Genomic DNA, 17,285 nt, shown 5'->3' with positions numbered 1-17,285 from the left:
TGTGTCTTATGAAAAATAAATGTCTTGTATAGAATATTTGATACAGAGAATTAGAATAGAATGTGAGAATTGAATAAAGACTGAAGAATTGAAAGTGACAGGTGACAGGCCAAGTGCAGATGGTCGGTGTCTTGCGTCCAGTAGAGAAAGAGAGAAAAGAAAGAAGAAAAAAAAAGAATAATTGTAATAAAGAAAATGTGTTGAATATAGCACTTTGAATTAAGAATTGCACTTAAGTAAATTTTTGATACTAAGATAGGAAGTTAGCCTGTTTGTAATGTTTAAGAAATGTACCTCCTACATTAGGAAGATTAGATAAGTATTGTTGAACAGCATTTAAAATTTTTGTGTGTTCCTGTATTATACCTTTTGCTATCTTGCAGCCGGTGGACGTGCTGTGTTTAACTAGGGGTATGTGGCGCCCCTGAGGCTTCAGTCGCCACAGAGGTACTGCACCTTCTCCTAAGGTGTAGTGCCCCTCCATCCAGGTAAGGTGGGAACTCCTGACCACGCTCCACACCTGCATTCCACACACAGGATAGTTCAGTGGGGCCACCTAACAGCTTCAGGCTGGGGTTAGCAGAGCACCGCTCGTGGAACCCTGCTTCATAACACGAGATGTGCTGGGTGGCGGGTGGAGTGAGATGATACAAAAGAGTGGGAGGAGTGAGAGTTAGTTGGTTAGTTGGAGAGAGAGAGAGAGAGAGAGAGAGGAGTGAAGATGGGTGTCTGAAGGATGTGCTGCAACAGGTCCCAGTGATCTGGGCTGCTGGCACGAGAAAGACCACAGAAAGAGACTGATAAGATTGATAACCTAACCTTCCATAAAAGAGAGAGAACAGATCGGAACGAAGGATAATAGAAGGACGGTGGGAAGCTGGTTGAAGAAAGATATAGAACCCTTCCAGTCCAGAGCGCAAAGGCTGGGGCCCGGTCCTCGAGGTTGATTGGATCTTTATGTCCGGCAACAGACACCGGAGGAGTAGTGAGCCACTAGCGCCTTGCTCCCATCATAGACTTGGGACACAACAGCAACTGAATAGAAAGCCGGGACGCAGTGAGGAGTCCCTGAAGCAGGCTACAGCTGTCTGTCATACAAGTAGAGACTACGAACACCTTGAGAGAGGCACTCCAGGGTAACTAAGTACTGGAGTGCTTTGCACTTAAAGGCGCATTGGAGGAGTCATTCAGTGAAGGTACATATTGGCGGAGTGTGGAAGGGAGAACCCTATCTGGCCTGGAGGTTGGCTGGAGCCCTGACCTGGAGAACACAGTACGGAGGCAGGCGTGTGTGTGAACTGCAAACAGTGAGTAAAGCCTTGGAACCGCACACCCTGGTGTCCTCCAGTTATTCCAGCACCGCTACACCTGGGTAACAACATCTATACCATTCTGCGCCTCTCCTCATCCATTGCACCTACACTGCCCTGGGACTACAGCTCCACCTGTGGGGAGCTACACCATCTTTGCTGCACCACACCATCAGTCCCAGCGGATCTGCATGAAGCGTTGGCTCAACATCTTACTTGCCCAACACCACGGGTGGCGTCACAAACTATTCAAATAAACTTTAACACCATTAACATCACCGCCATTGATATTGGGCGCCCAGGGCCACAGACCGGGTCACCGCTGCTGTGACACATTCCCGCCTTGACACCGGCCCGGTACCAAGTACCCCGCTGCCCTAGGTGTGAGAGGGCGACCCAGAAAAATAAGAATTGAGGGTGAAAAGATCATTTTTGTGGAAAAAATATGATTTTTTAATTGTACGGCTGTACGTTATAAACTTCTGTGAAGCCCTTGGGGGTTCAAAGTTCTCACCACACATCTAGATAAGTCTTTGGGGGGTCTAGTTTCCAAAATGGTGTCATTTGTGGGGGGTTTCCACTGTTTTGGTACATCAGGGGCTTTCCAAACGCGACATGGTGTCCGATCTCAATTCCAGCCAAAAAAGTCAAATGGCGCTGCTTCCCTTCTGAGCTCTGCCATGCGCCCAAATAGTCGTTTACACCCACATATGGGGTATCAGCGCACTCAAGACAAATTGCACAATAACTTTTAGGGTCCTGTTACCTTTGGAAAAATAAAAATTGGAGGTGAAAAGATCATTTTTGTGGAAAAAATATGATTTTTTAATTGTACTGCTGTACGTTATAAACTTCTGTGAAGCCCTTGTGGATTCAAAGTTCTCACTACATATATAAGTTCCTTGGGAGGTCTAGTTTCCAAAATGGGGTCACTTGTGGGGGGTTTCCACTGTTTAGGCACATCAGGGGCTCTCCAAACGTGACATGGCGTCCGATCTGAATTCCAGCCAATTTTGCATTGAAAAAGTCTAACGGCGCTCCTTCCCTTCTGAGCTCTGCCATGCACCGAAACAGTGGTTCCCCCCCACATATCAGGTATCAGCATACTCAGGACAAATTGCACAATAACTTTTGCAATTAAATTTCTACTGTTACCCTTGGTAAAATAAAAAAAATTGAATCTGAAGTTTTTTTTGTGAAAAAAAGTTAAATGTTCATTTTTTTTAAATATTCAAAAAATTCCTGTGAAGCACCTGAAGGGTTAATAAATTTCTTGAATGTGGTTTTGCGCACCATAAGGGGTGCAGTTTTCAGAATGGTGTTACTTTTGGGTATTTTCTATCATATGTACCCCTTAAAGTGGCTTCAAATGTGATGTGGTCCATAAAAATAAAACTGTGTTGCAAAAATGAGAAATCGCTGGTCAACTTTTAACCCTTATAACTTCCTAACAAAAAAATGTTGGTTCCAAAATTGTGCTGATGTAAAGTAAACATGTGGGAAATGTTACTTATTAAGTTTTTTGTGTGCCGTATCTCTGTGATTTAAGGGCATAAAAATTCAAAGTTGGAAAATTGCAAAATTTTAAAATTTTTTGCCAAATTTCCATTTTTTTCACAAATAAACACAAGTTATTTGAATGAAATTTTACCACTAACATGAAGTACAATATGTCACGAGAAAACAATGTCAGAATCACCGAGATCCATGAAAGCATTTCAGAGTTATTACCTCATAAAGAGACAGTGGTCAGAATTCTAAAAATTGGCCAGGGAGTTAATGTGCGAACCACCCTTGGTAGTGAAGGGGTTTAATCACAGAGATATAGCACACAAAAAACATAATAAGTAACATTTCCCACAAGTTTACTTTACATCAGCACAATTTTGGAACCAAGATTTTTTTTGTTAGGAAAGTATAAGGGTTAAAAGTTGACCAGCGATTTCTCATTTTTACAACACCATTTTTTTAGGGACTACATCACATTTGAAGTCACTTTGAGGGATCTATATGATAGAAAGTACCCAAAAGTGACACCATTCTAAAAACTGCACCCTTCAAGGTGCTCAAAACCACATTCAAGAAGTTTATTAACCCTTCAGGTGCTTCACAGGAATTTTGTGAATGTTTAAAAAAATGAACATTTAACTTTTTTTCACAAAAAAATTACTTCAGGTCCAATTTTTTTTATTTTACCAAGGGTAACAGGAGAAATTGGACGCAAAAGTTATTATGCAATTTGTCCTGAGTACGCTGATACCTGATATGTGGGGGAAAACCACTGTTTCGGCGCATGGCAGAGATCAGAAGGGAAGGAGTGCCATTTGACTTTTTCCACGCAGAATTGGCTTGACGCCATATAGCATTTGGAGAGCCCCTGATGTGCCTAAACAGTGGAAACACCCCACAAATGACACCATTTTGGAAACTAGACCCCCCAAGGAACTAATCTAGATGTATGTTGAGAACTTTGAACCCCCAAGGGCTTCACATAAGTTTATAATGTGCAGCCATAAAATAAAAAAATCATTTTTTTTCCATAAAATTGATCTTTTCACCCCCAATTTTTATTTTCCCATGGGAAACAGGAACCCAAAAGTTGCTGTGCAATTTGTCCTAAGTACACTGATACCCCATATGTGGGGGTTAACCACTGTTTGGGCGCATGGCAGAGTTTGGAAGGCAAGGAGCACCTTTTGACTTTTTCAATGCAGAATTGGCTGGAATTGAGATCAGACGCCATGTTGCGTTTGGAGAGCCCCTGATGTGCCTGAACAGTGGAAACTCCCCAATTCTAACTCCAACCCTAACCCCAACACACCCCTAACCCTAATCTGAACCATAACCCTAGCCCTAACCATAACATTAACCCTAATGGGAAAATGGAAATAAATACTTTTTTTAATTTTATTATTCTTCCCTAAATAAGGGGGTGATAAAGGGGGGTTTGATTTACTATTTATAGCAGGTTTTTATGTTTGGCAGCTGTCACATGCTAAAAGACGCTTTTTAATGCAAAAAATAGTTTTTGCATCACCACATTTTGAAAGCTATAATTTTTCCCAGGGCACATGGACGGGATAGTATGTCAAATGTCAGAAAGGGATTAAGGGGAATTTGTTAGTAGGTTCAACCCTCCTAAGCCATCTACATGGGCATGTAGGTCATAGGAGACTGAATAAAATATACTGTGATATCTGTGATACGATTACTAATTCCAGAGATATCTTATATGTAATTGAGCTGTTAAGTACTATGGGCTGGACACTGATCTGCATGAGGATCTGCTACAGAGAGTATTTTAAATAAAAGAGGGAGATACCAGTGTGAGACAAGTAACAAACACAGGACAGTAGAACTGAACTTTGTCTCCTTATAAACACATTTTCTGCAACTCTCCCACAGCTCTGCTGTATTGTAACAATATTGCAGCCCCTGTCTGCCTGTGAGCTGGAAGTTGAGAGGAACCTGCAGATGTGTCAGGTATAATCACACACAACTCTGCAGTGAGAGCAGAGAGCGGCCATTACACATCATACAGGTAATGCCTCATTTTATTTAAAATCTCTGGAGGCAGATTCTCATGCAGATCAGTGATCGGCCCATAGTCTGTAACAGCTCATTTACATATTCCAGAGAAATCCATGTCTTTCTTATAAGACATCGGATCACAGATATCAATGTATCGTTTTATTTAGCATCCTTTGACCTACATGCCCATAAAGCCAGGTTAGGATTCTTATGGGAACGCCAAAGATCAGCTGAGCACTGTACTGGGCAATCTCCAGCACTCCGATTGATAATGAATGGAGCAGCTCTGCTCTGGTTCTCGGGATCGGTGGGTGCAATGGCGGTTAAACTCAGTGATCAGAAAGTTATCCTCTATCCTGGGGATAGGGGATAACACTGAAACTTGAGACAATCCCTTAAAGATCCCGTTACACTGCGGCCGAACATCGGAAACTGATTTTTGCTACATCTAAACTGTGTGTTAATCACCTGATACACAAGCAAAATGTTCATTCATCTGGTGAAAATATTTTTAAGCTTACAGAAAGCCAGTCTGTCACTCACAAATTTACAATTAGACTGCATAAACATTTTGCTGGAATATGTTTGGTGCAACAACGCCATTCCATCCATTGTATGCTGTTCATAAATTTAGAACAAAAAAACTCCCAGAGGCTCACACAGGAATAGCATGTGACTGTATTTCCTGTGACTGTGTATGAGAGAAGCAGCCTGCTGCAGATGCTGCACAGATAGAGACACACAAATGATTTATTCCTGATCTATTAAGCTTATCATATATTATTCCTAATTGTTCCTGAATAAAGAAGCTCTGTTGTCACATGCTTGGAGAGTATCCTGAATAATCCGCTGCCAACACATTTATATAGAGAATATAGCCCCTATAAAAATGAAATTAAGTGTATACAGTTTAGTTTAAAGGGAATCTGTGGCCACATTTGAACTATTTATTTGATTAACATGGGCATACAAGTTATAGACCACTGAAAAGAGTGATACCCGTTTGCCTCATATCAGATGCTTTGTTGATGATAAATCATCTTTAATCAGTTTATGTAAATGACCTCTTCCAGGCTATGGACAGGATATTGCCAGGAAGATAACTCTGCTTCTTCACTTCATCTCCTTATATCTCACCTGCATCACTCTGTCCCTGTGACATCGGCTGCTTGAGAGGAAATCTCAAAATCTCACTATTCTCTGCTTTCCACCGCAGTCTTCTGCCCTTCTAATGCCTTTTGCCCAGGTGCAGTTCCCAGTTTTCCTAGTGTCATTAGACCTGCGTGCCAGAGAACATCATTACAGCTTTATTTTTTTTACTGCTGGAGTGGTGTTTCTAATATAAGGTCTCTCACCCCAGTCTTATAATTACCCTTCACCTACTTCAACTTTTTTTCGCCGCCTCTTCAGCGCATCTTATGACAGCAAATCCTGACTGGCTGGAAGTCACAAGTTACGTCACAAGCTCTCAATGCAAGTCTAAGAGTTTGTGAGTGTAACAACCTTGATGGCGTCACTGCATGGCCTCCCATCCCCCGCACACCAACTTACTTTCTGCTTCAAGCCATGCTGTGAAATCTGTCTGTTGCCAGCCCTGAGTTCCATGTGCTATGCCTCTTGTTTTCCTGCTTGCTCTCCATGTTTCCTGACTGTGTGTATAGGGGGGCGGCGCCTGAACTCTCTGGTTCTTATGCAGTCTGGGTGCACCTGGGTAATCTGTCCCTGACCAATCACCTGGAGCCCTTGACTATTTAGTTTCGCCACTCCCACTGAAACATTGCCTGTGCAATGTCTAAACTCAGTTAGCTCCTTGCTGCTGAACTAGTCAGGCCCTGTTCTGTGTATCTCCTTCTCTGTAGGAATACTCTGTCTCGCTTTGTACCTTGTCCGCCTGCCAGGAGGCAGAATATCCTGGCCCTTGAATCTTGTTCCCTGTACCTTGTCCGTACTCTGTCTGCCTGCCAGGAGGCAGAATATCCTGGTCTTTGTGTCTTTGTCCCTGTGTCTCGGTCTGAACTCAGTCTTACCTCTGTCTGTCAGTCTCCTTGTTTGTGGTTCCTTCTCTGCCGTGTCTTTCCTTGTGTCCTCCCTGTCTGTGCATCTGCACTCTCGCAGCTTTATCTGTGCATCTGCACCCTCGCAGCTTTATCTGTGCATCTGCACCCTCGCAGCTTTATCTGTGCATCTGCACCCTCGCAGCTTTATCTGTGCATCTGCACGGCTCCTTAGCCGCTCTGTCTGCACGGCTCCTTAGCCGCTCTGCCTGCTCCGCACTCCTGCGGCTCTGCCTGCTCTGCACTCCTGCGGCTCTGCCTACCTGCATCTCCTGTGTGAACAGGTCCAAACCTGTTCTCTCATATACCACTCCTTCCTGCCTATATCCATACCTGCATCTCCGGTGTGAACAGGTCCAAACCTGTTCTCTCATATACCACTCCTGCTTGCCCTGTGTCTCAAGCTGTCACCTACCTATCCAGTGTCTCCAAGCCGTGTCCAGTGTCTCCAAGCCGTGTCCAGTGTCTCCAAGCCGTGCCCAGTGTCCCCAAGCCGTGCCCGCTTGCCCAGTGTCTCCAAGCCGTGCCCGCTTGCCCAGTGTCTCCAAGCCGTGCCCGCTTGCCCAGTGTCTCCAAGCCGTGCCCAGTGTCTCCAAGCCGTGCCCAGTGTCTCCAAGCCGTGCCCGCTTGCCCAGTGCCTCCAAGCCGTGCCCGCTTGCCCAGTGCCTCCAAGCCGTGCCCGCTTGCCCAGTGCCTCCAAGCCGTGCCTGCCTGCCAGTGTACCAAGCCGTGCCTGCTTGCCCAGTGTCTCAGCCTGCTTGTCACTCGCACCTGTCCAGGTGTCCTGTTCCCGAGTGGGATCAGCAGCCACAGCCAGACACCACCCTGGAGTGGCACCCGGCAGCTACCTGCCACACAAGCCTGACCTCACCATCAGAGGCTCCAGTGAAGACCAAGGTAGCTGTCGCAGTCACGCCCCATCCAGGGTAGTCTGGTCTGTGGCACAGTGGGGCCACAACCCCCGGCTCGCGCCATTCAGCCAAGGCACGAGCGTGACAGTGAGAGCCAGAACGATGCTCTCATTGACTTGTATTAAGTTCTGGCTCACTTCATGAAACACTGGAGTGATCCTACAGGTCACAAACTGCCAGAGACCGACAATAGCGGCGGTGATAGAAGGCGAAGACAGTGGAGGACGAGTATAAGACTGGAGTCAAGAACCTCAGATTAGAAGCACTACCTCAGCAGTGAAATAAAAACAATGCTGGATCGGGGACTTAATGGAAAATTACACAACTGTTATGTTACAGTACTGCAAATCTGACATTGATATACATGAGGATAAACATAAGCTCAAGGGACATAAAGCCATTATGACTTCGATGTCATCATTTACACAAGCATGAATATTAACAAAAAATGTCCTTCTCTTGCTTGCATGCTCCAATAAGATCATTTCTATGCATCCTGGAGGGGTCAGATGTACTAAAAGTGCTGAGGACTGCTGAGCAAAAAGTTTACGTATCAATAAAAAGATCAGACCGGTAAGGGATGGCTCCTACACGATCAGGAGAGCTCACATCCACTTTATTGTTTGCCAGGCACAGCTGTAAGTATTGTAGTGACAGAACAGGACTGAGTTCACAAGTAAATAGACACTCTGATTTTGGGACCTTGTCCTTTATTTCACAATATCCACAAATGCCAAATATGCTTATTAAAATGTAGCTGTTCTACAGCTTGCTTCCAACAAAGCGTTAACTCTGTTGTGCATGAAATCAGTGAGCTCTGCTATCTTGACCTGTGGAGTGTGACTCCACTCTTCATGGAAACACCTTACAATCTCTCCACGTGAAGCTGATTTCGTAAATATCGTCTAACTACATGATTAAGCATAGCCCAGACCAATGCTATCATATTAATATCAGGTAATTCACAAGCCCATGGAATCTTCCAGATGCCTTTTTCCTGCCAATCTTTTCCTGCCTTATGTTTCATGATAGCATAATTGGTTGATTCCAAATTAAGGATATAAAAAAGGAACTGGTGAGACACCTAACTTCCTAAGCATGAATATGACTATTTGCCATTTTTACTCAGTAGATACTCTGAAATAAAAGGCAATGACCCCAATACATCATTTCCTTTGTGCCTGTTTTTTTTTGTCTAGTTTTGTATTTTTTTTTTGCACCCAATTCATTATTCTATTTGTGCTTTCTTTTTAAAAATCTATTGCATATATTCTTACCTGTTTTTTGTTTTGTTAGTTTTCTACTTTGTTGGCAAAGTTTATCAGTCCCAGATGCTTTTACCTGATTCATCAGTTGCAACTTTTTAAAAAGTTGCAAAATTTGATGCAACGTCACTCCACTACTCCCTCTTCCTGGTTTATTTTAATGTATTTTGGTGCACTTTTTGAACCATTTTGGTAAAAAGTGACAAAAACGGTTCAAGACAGAAAAAATGACCATTTTTGACAGTGCCAAAAATTCATGATTTCTGTGCACCATTTTGAAGGAAACAGCAACTAATACCAGAAGACAAAAAAAAGGAAAGTGACTTAAAAAAATGAAAGAGATGAATCAAGGCCAATCAAAAATCAGTGTGTCTGTCTACTTATGAACATAGAAGTTCCTGGCAAACAATGAAGGGGCTGCTGATCAGAAAACAGCAGAAGAGTATGAGATGTTGGCAATGCCAAGTAATTAAGCAGCAACTTTGTACTATATCCCCTTTTTAGATATAACAAGATACATAAAGGAGAGATGTACCCATTTCAGTTTTTCTTTTTTAATAAAGTTGCAAAAATGTCTTCATTTCTGTTTTTTCAGTCAAGATGTGGTGCAGAGTGTACATTATTGAAAAAAATGAACTTTTTTGAATTTACCGAATGGCTGCAATGAAACAAAGAGTGAAAAATTTAAAGGGGTCTGAATACTTTCCGTACTCACAGTATATCATATTTACATGGTAACTCACTCTGTTAAAACTTTATTTTTTTTGTCTTCCAGATCCATAAAATGCATTCATTCTTAGACTATATCATGGGTGGATGTCAAATACAGTTTACAGTAAGTAGCTTATTTTGCAAGAGTATATATTTTTTAAATTATTTGCATATTAGTATTAAGGGAACGAATCACATCCAGCATTGGTCATTATCTCCAGATATTGGGTTAATCTGTAAGCAAACAATGTTCAAGTCCTGTGTAGCCGGGTTAACCCCTTCATGACCCAGTTTTTTCGTGACATATTGGGCTTCATGTTAGAGGTAAATTTAGGTTGATAAACTTTGCATTTATTTGTGAAAAAATGGAAATTTGGCAAAATTTTTGACAATTTCGCAATTTTTAAATTTTGAATTTTTATTCTGTTAAGCAAGAGAATTATATGACACAAAACATTTAATAAATAACATTTCCCACATGTCTACTTTACATCAGCACAATTTTGGAAACAAAATTTTTTATTGTTAGGAAGTTATAAGGGTTAAAAGTTGAACAGCAATTTCTCATTTTTACAACACAACTTACAAAACCATTTTTTTAGGGACCACTTCATATTTGAAGTCACTTTGAGGGGTCTATCTGGCAGAAAATACCCAAAAGTGACACCATTCTAAAAACTGCACCCCTCAAGCTACTCAAAACTACATTCAAGAAGATTAATAACCCTTCAGGTGCTTCACAGGAACTAAAGCAACGTGGAAAGAAAAAATGGACATTTTAATTTTTCCAACAAAAATTTTATTTTAGCATCAATTTTTTTATTTTCAAATGGGCAACAGGATAAAATGGATCCTAAAATTTGTTGACCAATTTCTCCTGAGTGCACCAATACCTCATATGTGATCATAAACCACTGTTTGGGTGCACGGCATGGTTCAGAAGAATTGAAAATATGCTGGAATATTTAGCGGTTGCCATGTTGCGTTTGGAGAGCCCCTGTGTGCCTAAACATTGGAGCTCCCCCACAAGTGACCCATTTTGGAAACTAGACCCCCCAGGGAACTTATCTAGATGTGCGGTGAGCACTTTGAACCCCCAAGTGCTTCACAGAAGTTTATAAAGAAGAGAAGTGAAAATAAAAAATCATTTTTTTCCCTCAAAAATGATTTTTTTAGCCCGCTATTTTTTATTTTCACAAGCCTAACAGGAGAAATTGGACCACAAACGTTGTTGTGCAATTTGTCCTGAGTACACCGATACACCACATGTGGGGCAGAACCACTGTTTGGGCACATGGGAGAGCTTAGAAGGGAAGGAGCGCCATTTTGAAATGCAGACTTTGATGGAATGTTCTGCCGGCATCATGCTGCATTTGCAGAGCTCCTGATGTGCCTAAACTGTAGAAACCCCCCACAAGTGACCTCATTTTGGAAACTAGACCTCCCAAGGAACTTATCTGCATGTCTGGTGAGCACTTTGAACCCCCAAGTGCCTCACAGAAGATTATAATGCAGAGTCCTGAAAATTAAAAATCTTTTTGTTTCCACAAAAATAATTTTTTAGCCCCCAATTTTTTATTTTCCCAAGGGTAACAGGAGAAATCAGACCCCCAAAGTTGTTGTGCAATTTTTCCTGAGTACGCTGATAACCCATATGTTGGGGTAAACCACTGTTTGTGCACACGTCGGGGCTTGGAAGGGAAGGAGCACCTTTTGACTTTTTGAACGCAAAATTGGCTGAAATCAATGGTGGCGCCATGTCGCGTTTGGAGAGCCCCGATGTGTCTAAACATCGGAAACCCCTCAATTTTAACTCCAACCCTAACCCCAACACACCCCCATCTCAGTGGGACCTTCCACACTGGACCAACTAGGTCCCAGCATTCACCCCCTGTGACCTACCCTGGCCACATTATATGGTTCATAGCCACGCCCACCGGGTCCTTCAAGCATTTACACTCTCTTTACAACAGTGCTTTAAACACACCCCCTGGGTGGGTTTGTAGGTAACCAGGTCCGCCCATCTCTCTAGTTACCTGGAGACGTCTCCCTTACACATTGAAACAACACCTCAGCAATATCATTGCTGAACAACACATAAGTCTCCATCCCAAAGCCACCCACTTTGGGATACATAACGGCCATTCCGTATTCTGCCATTCATCCTTTCTCCTGGGACATCCACACAGCGTCCCCTAGCAGACTCAGTGGTTACTACACCACAATATATATATATATATATATAATGCCCCCGTAACTGTATATTTGCAATGTTAAGTTTTGTACATGATAGAATCAAATTAAGATAAACTTTGTGATATACAGTATCTTATCAGAGAAATCCGCTTTCTCCTTCTGGACTGAACATTACTCTCTACTCACAGGTAAAATCTGTCTTAGTGAATGCAGATTTTCATTTCACTGAGGGATCAGATAACATCTGCTGGTCATAAACATCTATGGAGAGAAGGGAGGAGCTAGAGACATACACTGATATTTTGCTCTATGTTCACTTGAAACGACAGTTACACTTTAGGAGAGGTCTTTGCCATTAAATTCTAAAAACTGTTAAGCAATTAGGCTAGTTCATGATTCATGAAATGAACTATGGCCACCCAACTTCCGTGCCTTCCATGAAAACTATGACCATCAAGAGATGTGCCACTCAACTGTGAAGATAGAAATTGTAAACATATTGTTCTATTTGGTATGATACTATTTCTTTAAAGGGTGACCACTTATGCACCCCACGGTACAAGAGAGGAGTTGAGTCCACATTCTGGATTTTACTTTTCTCTACTATTTAAATAATAATGACTACTCTCTATCTTAGCTGATATCTCTGGTCATGCTTCTAGACTTTTTAATGGGTTGGACAATTACGTAAAGGTAGCAATTATAGATGATCAAATCTATCTACAGAGAATCAACTTTCTGCCAAATTTCCAGAAATATATACAGGGTGGGCCATTTACAGTATATGCTCAGACCTGACACCCATAATGTGGTGGTGCACCATCTTGCTGGAAAAACTCTGGGAACGTGCCATCTTCAGTGCATAAAGAGGACAACACATCATCATGTAGCAATTTCAGATATCCAGTGGCATTGAGGTTTCCATTGATGAAGAATGGCCCCCCTATCTTTGTACTCCATATACCACACCATACCATCAATTAGGGGTGTCAGGTCCAAGCATTCCTACATGAACAGTTTCCTGGAAAGTGGATTGGTCGTCATAGGCCAGTTGAATGGCCACCAACCGATCTGACCCCCTTAGACTTTTATCTTTGGGGTCATCTGAAGGCAATTGTCTATGCTGTGAAGATACGAGATGTGCAGCATCTGAAACAATGGATATTGAAAGCATGTGCTAGCATTTCTTCTGTGGTGTTGCCATCAGTGTGTTAAGAGTGGGAAAAGAGGGTTGCATTGACAATCCAACACAATAGGCAGCACTTTTAACACATTTTATAAGTGGTCATAAACTTTTAAATAACTCATGAAAGAATAAAGTTACATTAAACCCAAGCACACCAATGTTTTTCTTGTGAATTTCTCAATAAGTTTGATATGTCACATGACCCTCTTCCCATTGAAAAACATAAAGTTGGATCCAAAATGGCCGACTTCAAAATGGCCGCCATGGTGACCACCCATCTTGAAAAGTTCCCCTCTCCCATATACTAATGTGCCACAAGCAGGAAGTTGATATCACTAATCATTCCCGTTTTATTCAGGTGTATCCATATAAATGGCCCAACCTGTGGACCTCCATAACTTTGACCAATTTGCAGTTCAATTTGTGTGTATTGGACAAAAAATGCCTGGTGCGAATGTGGTAATAGCAGGTACGCAGGATGCAGTGACGAGACACAAGACAGAAATGACTTTAAACGTTAACTTTTATAGATAAATGCCGTTAGGGCTATTGTTATGCAACCAACAGAATAACAGTAGTTGTCCTCGCAGGGAGTCAATACACGTAAACAAGGAGTGGGAGAATATTGACTAATCCGGCAAAGACCGGTCACTATATGGCCGCGGAATGGCCGACTACGGGTCCTTAGTCACTATGTATCACTTATCCGTCCTGACGTCCCTCGGCGTTCTGTTCCATGGTGTGTCTGCGTCGCAGCCACTGGGCCCAACCGCTGAAGATCTGGCGTAGTCTTCGGGCGTTCCGACGCCCAGGAGGAGTAGGGGCACAACAGGCCCACGGAGAGTTCTTTGGCAGGATGTCCCCCAGCGAAGGCAGCGGGATACCGCCTGGGGGTGGGAGAGGGGAGGCCGCAACTCCCTGACAGGGACTGGCAGCGGCGGTGATAAGTTGATAGGCCACAGGCGCAGTCTGAGGCTGCACTGGAGGATCCGCAGTGTGCACAGGCCCAATCTCTACCACGGACTGGAGCGGGATGGTGGCAGCTGCGGGCGGCAAAGGAGGAGTCACTGCCATGGTCAGGAGTGAAGCGGTGGTGGTTGCAGGCAGCAGTGAGGAGGCCGTAGCCGTGAGTTGGAGTGAGGCGGCGTCGGCCGCGGACAGCTGTGAGTAGGCCGCAGCCGCGAGCTGGAGTGAGGCGGCGTCGGCCGCGGACGGCTGTGAGTAGGCCACAGCCGAGAGCTGGAGTGAGGCAGCAGTCTTCTTTTGTCGGTAAGCTTTCGACTGATCAACTGGGTCCTCAACTCTCCCACATATGTCGGATCCCCATTGGTCTCTTCCAGTATCCGCAAGACCCTAGCAAAGATGTTGCGGTGTCCCAGGGGCCTCAACATTACTGAATCCCGGGCCTCCCCTTCTAATGCCATGAGAGCTACCTCAGCTTCCAGGTCAGGGGTCATCGGATGCATTCGGAAGAGGCCTCGCATTCGCTCTGCCCAGCTCCACAGCATGGTGTTGGAGCCTGAGAACCTGGGCAGGTTGTTTAGCATAGCCCCCAGAGAAATGCTGAACCGGGGTCCCTGGTTGCTTGCTGTGTCTATGGCCCCGCTCTGGCCTGGGGTGCCGCTGTCCACGCTCAGAGACTGCATCCTACTGACTACGCCAAATGTGGTAATAGCAGGTACGCAGGATGCAGTGACGAGACGCGAGACAGAAATGACTTTAAACTTTAACTTTTATAGATAAATGCCGTTAGGGCTATTGTTACGCAACCAACACAATAACAGTAGTTGTTCTCGCAGGGAGCCAATACACATAAGGATTGGGAGAACACGACTAGTCCGGCAAAGACCGGTCACTATATGGCCACGGAATGGCCGACTATGGGTCCTTAGTCACTATGTATCACTTATCCGTCCTGACATCCCTCGGCGTTCTGTTCCATGGTGTGTCTGCGTTGCAGCCACTGGGCCCAGCCGCTGAAGATCTGGCATAGTCTTCAGGCATTCCGACGCCCAGGAGGAGTAGGGGCACAACAGGCCCGTGGAGTTCTTTGGCGGGATGTCCCCCAGCGGAGGCAGCGGGATACCGCCTGGAAGTGGAAGAGGGGAGGCCGCAACTCCCTGACAGGGACTGGCAGCTGCGGTGATAAGTGGCGGTTGATAGGCCAAAGGCGCAGTCTGAGGCCGTACTGGAGAATCCGCAGTGGGCACAGGCCCAGTCTCTACCGCGGACTGGAGCGGGGCGGAGGCAGCTGCAGGCAGCAAAGGAGGAGTCACCACCGTGGTCAAGAGTGAAGCGGTGGTGGCTGCGGGCAGCAGCGAGGAGGCCGCAACCGCGAGCTGGAGTAAGGCGGCGTTTGCCGCGGACGGCTGTGAGTAGGCCGCAGCCGCGAGCTGGAGTGAGGTGGCATCGGCCGCGGACAGCTGTGAGTAGGCCACAGCCGAGAGCTGGAGTGAGGCAGCAGTCTTCTTTTGTCGGTAAGCTCAGCACCATCTCCCTGCGGTCCACCAAGAGTCTCCCTCCTGTCGCTGTTCTCCTCTCTGAAAGCTGCTTGTGGCTCTCTCTCTCTGGCCTTCCCCAAGTCTCCACCTCCTTCTCCCTCGTTCTGCTGACTCACACAGTCTGGCCCTCTCCACCCCTCTTCTCTGGATTCCTTCCCCAACTGCCCTGTCAGTCTCAGCAGTCCATCCCCTAGCTCTGCTCCCAAGGAAACAGATACCCCAGGAACCTGGAAGACAGTCCCCTCGGTTCCAGCCCAGGTACTAGGCGGAGGCCTCTTCTCCTACACGCACACTGCTCAAGAGTCAAAGAACTGGCTACCCACGTCAGGCGTGGCCAGGCAGACTTCCCTATAATGCCCTGCAGCTATTACATCATATAATCTAGCATAGCCAATCAGTGGGGGTCTATCATAGCCAGTATAAAAGATGAGATCTGGCTTAGCTGGGCCATTTTATGCTTTTATAGCGTAGGAACAGGAAAAAATTCCAAAATTGGATAGTTTTATTATTGCACTAGTGTTGCGCATTGAAAATAGGAGTGGTTGTCTGTGAAAAATAATCCAAAGATTCACGAGCGATAAGAAAGTGCTTTACCTGCGTTGTTACGTGACTGTGATTTTTGTTGATCTGTCATATACTGCATTAACAGCACAGCACCTAAATAGAACCTTTTTTTTTCATCTTAACACACTGAAATTGCAAATTAGTAAGTCAGTATATTACTCTGTGCCCTAAAGTGCAAGTAAAGAAGAATACTGAAACCTAGGCTTGTGTGTCACAGGCAGGGAAGCCATAATTATTTTTTAACAAATGCAACATCCAGAATCCAAAAATTTCAAGGAAACCTACCAGGTCAGATAATGCTATTATCCTGTAGATATACTGTAGGTTAATAGCATTAGAAAAGTGCCCAGTCACAGTACTGAAAGTGTGGTCGGCCAATTTTTGGGGTTTTGTGTGAAATTATGTCCAATTTTCCTTTTTCTCTCTGTTTTTTGTGGTGTTACAAACAAAGGAAATAACCTCAAAACTATATCAAACTCCAAAAAAAGGAAGTGTGAAACCAAATTATAAATTAAACAAATCTTTATTAACTACATAGTAAAAATATAATAAAATTACGTTTACAAAAAAGGGACTGAAAATGAACAGAATGAGCTCCAAGAGGTCTACAAAACGAGAATATGATATATATATATAATCACATATGCATAGGTGAAAAAATGTCCACATCACATATTGAAGATTTCATATCATAATAGAGTGTAACATATAGATTAACTCCAAATAGGAGCTAAGTAAATCATGTATGGTATAGAATTAACAGCCAAGTGGCTGCAAGCTTAGCAAAAGGACATTCTATGTGAATGATGAACAGCAAAATATAAGGTGCAACAGTGCACAGGTAAATACAAATGACAGTCAGCAGGGTATTTATAATTTGGTTTCAAACGTCTGGTTTTTTTGAGTTTGAATGTGCAATCAGTAACATTATCAGACAAGACAGGCTTCCTTTAACATCTCAGAAACTGTGCACATTGATAAAGATATTCTTCCTTTATTTTGCAACCTTATTTGTTGTAGTAGTCCAATGTTAGACCCATACATGCCGCCTGAATA

The 17,285-nt window shown here is 43.9% G+C and overlaps 1 protein-coding gene across 2 annotated transcripts in view; it reads left to right on the top strand.

Annotated features, from left to right (window-relative positions):
- CPNE4 (copine 4) overlaps positions 1-17,285 on the top strand; it is a 662,462-nt gene that overhangs the window by 536,232 nt on the left and 108,945 nt on the right. For both annotated transcript variants that reach the window (XM_073569453.1, XM_073569446.1), the window contains one exon: positions 9,847-9,906. In XM_073569453.1, the coding sequence (XP_073425554.1) occupies positions 9,847-9,906 (60 nt within the window). The remainder of the gene's footprint in view (positions 1-9,846; positions 9,907-17,285) is intronic.

Source organism: Dendrobates tinctorius, unplaced genomic scaffold (assembly GCF_039654945.1).
Source record: "Dendrobates tinctorius isolate UK_male_01 unplaced genomic scaffold, ASM3965494v1 ptg000005l, whole genome shotgun sequence".
NCBI classification, from domain to species: domain Eukaryota; kingdom Metazoa; phylum Chordata; class Amphibia; order Anura; family Dendrobatidae; genus Dendrobates; species Dendrobates tinctorius.
The sequence above is the reverse complement of the archived record's forward strand: the minus strand, read 5'-3'. Positions and strand labels throughout refer to the sequence as shown.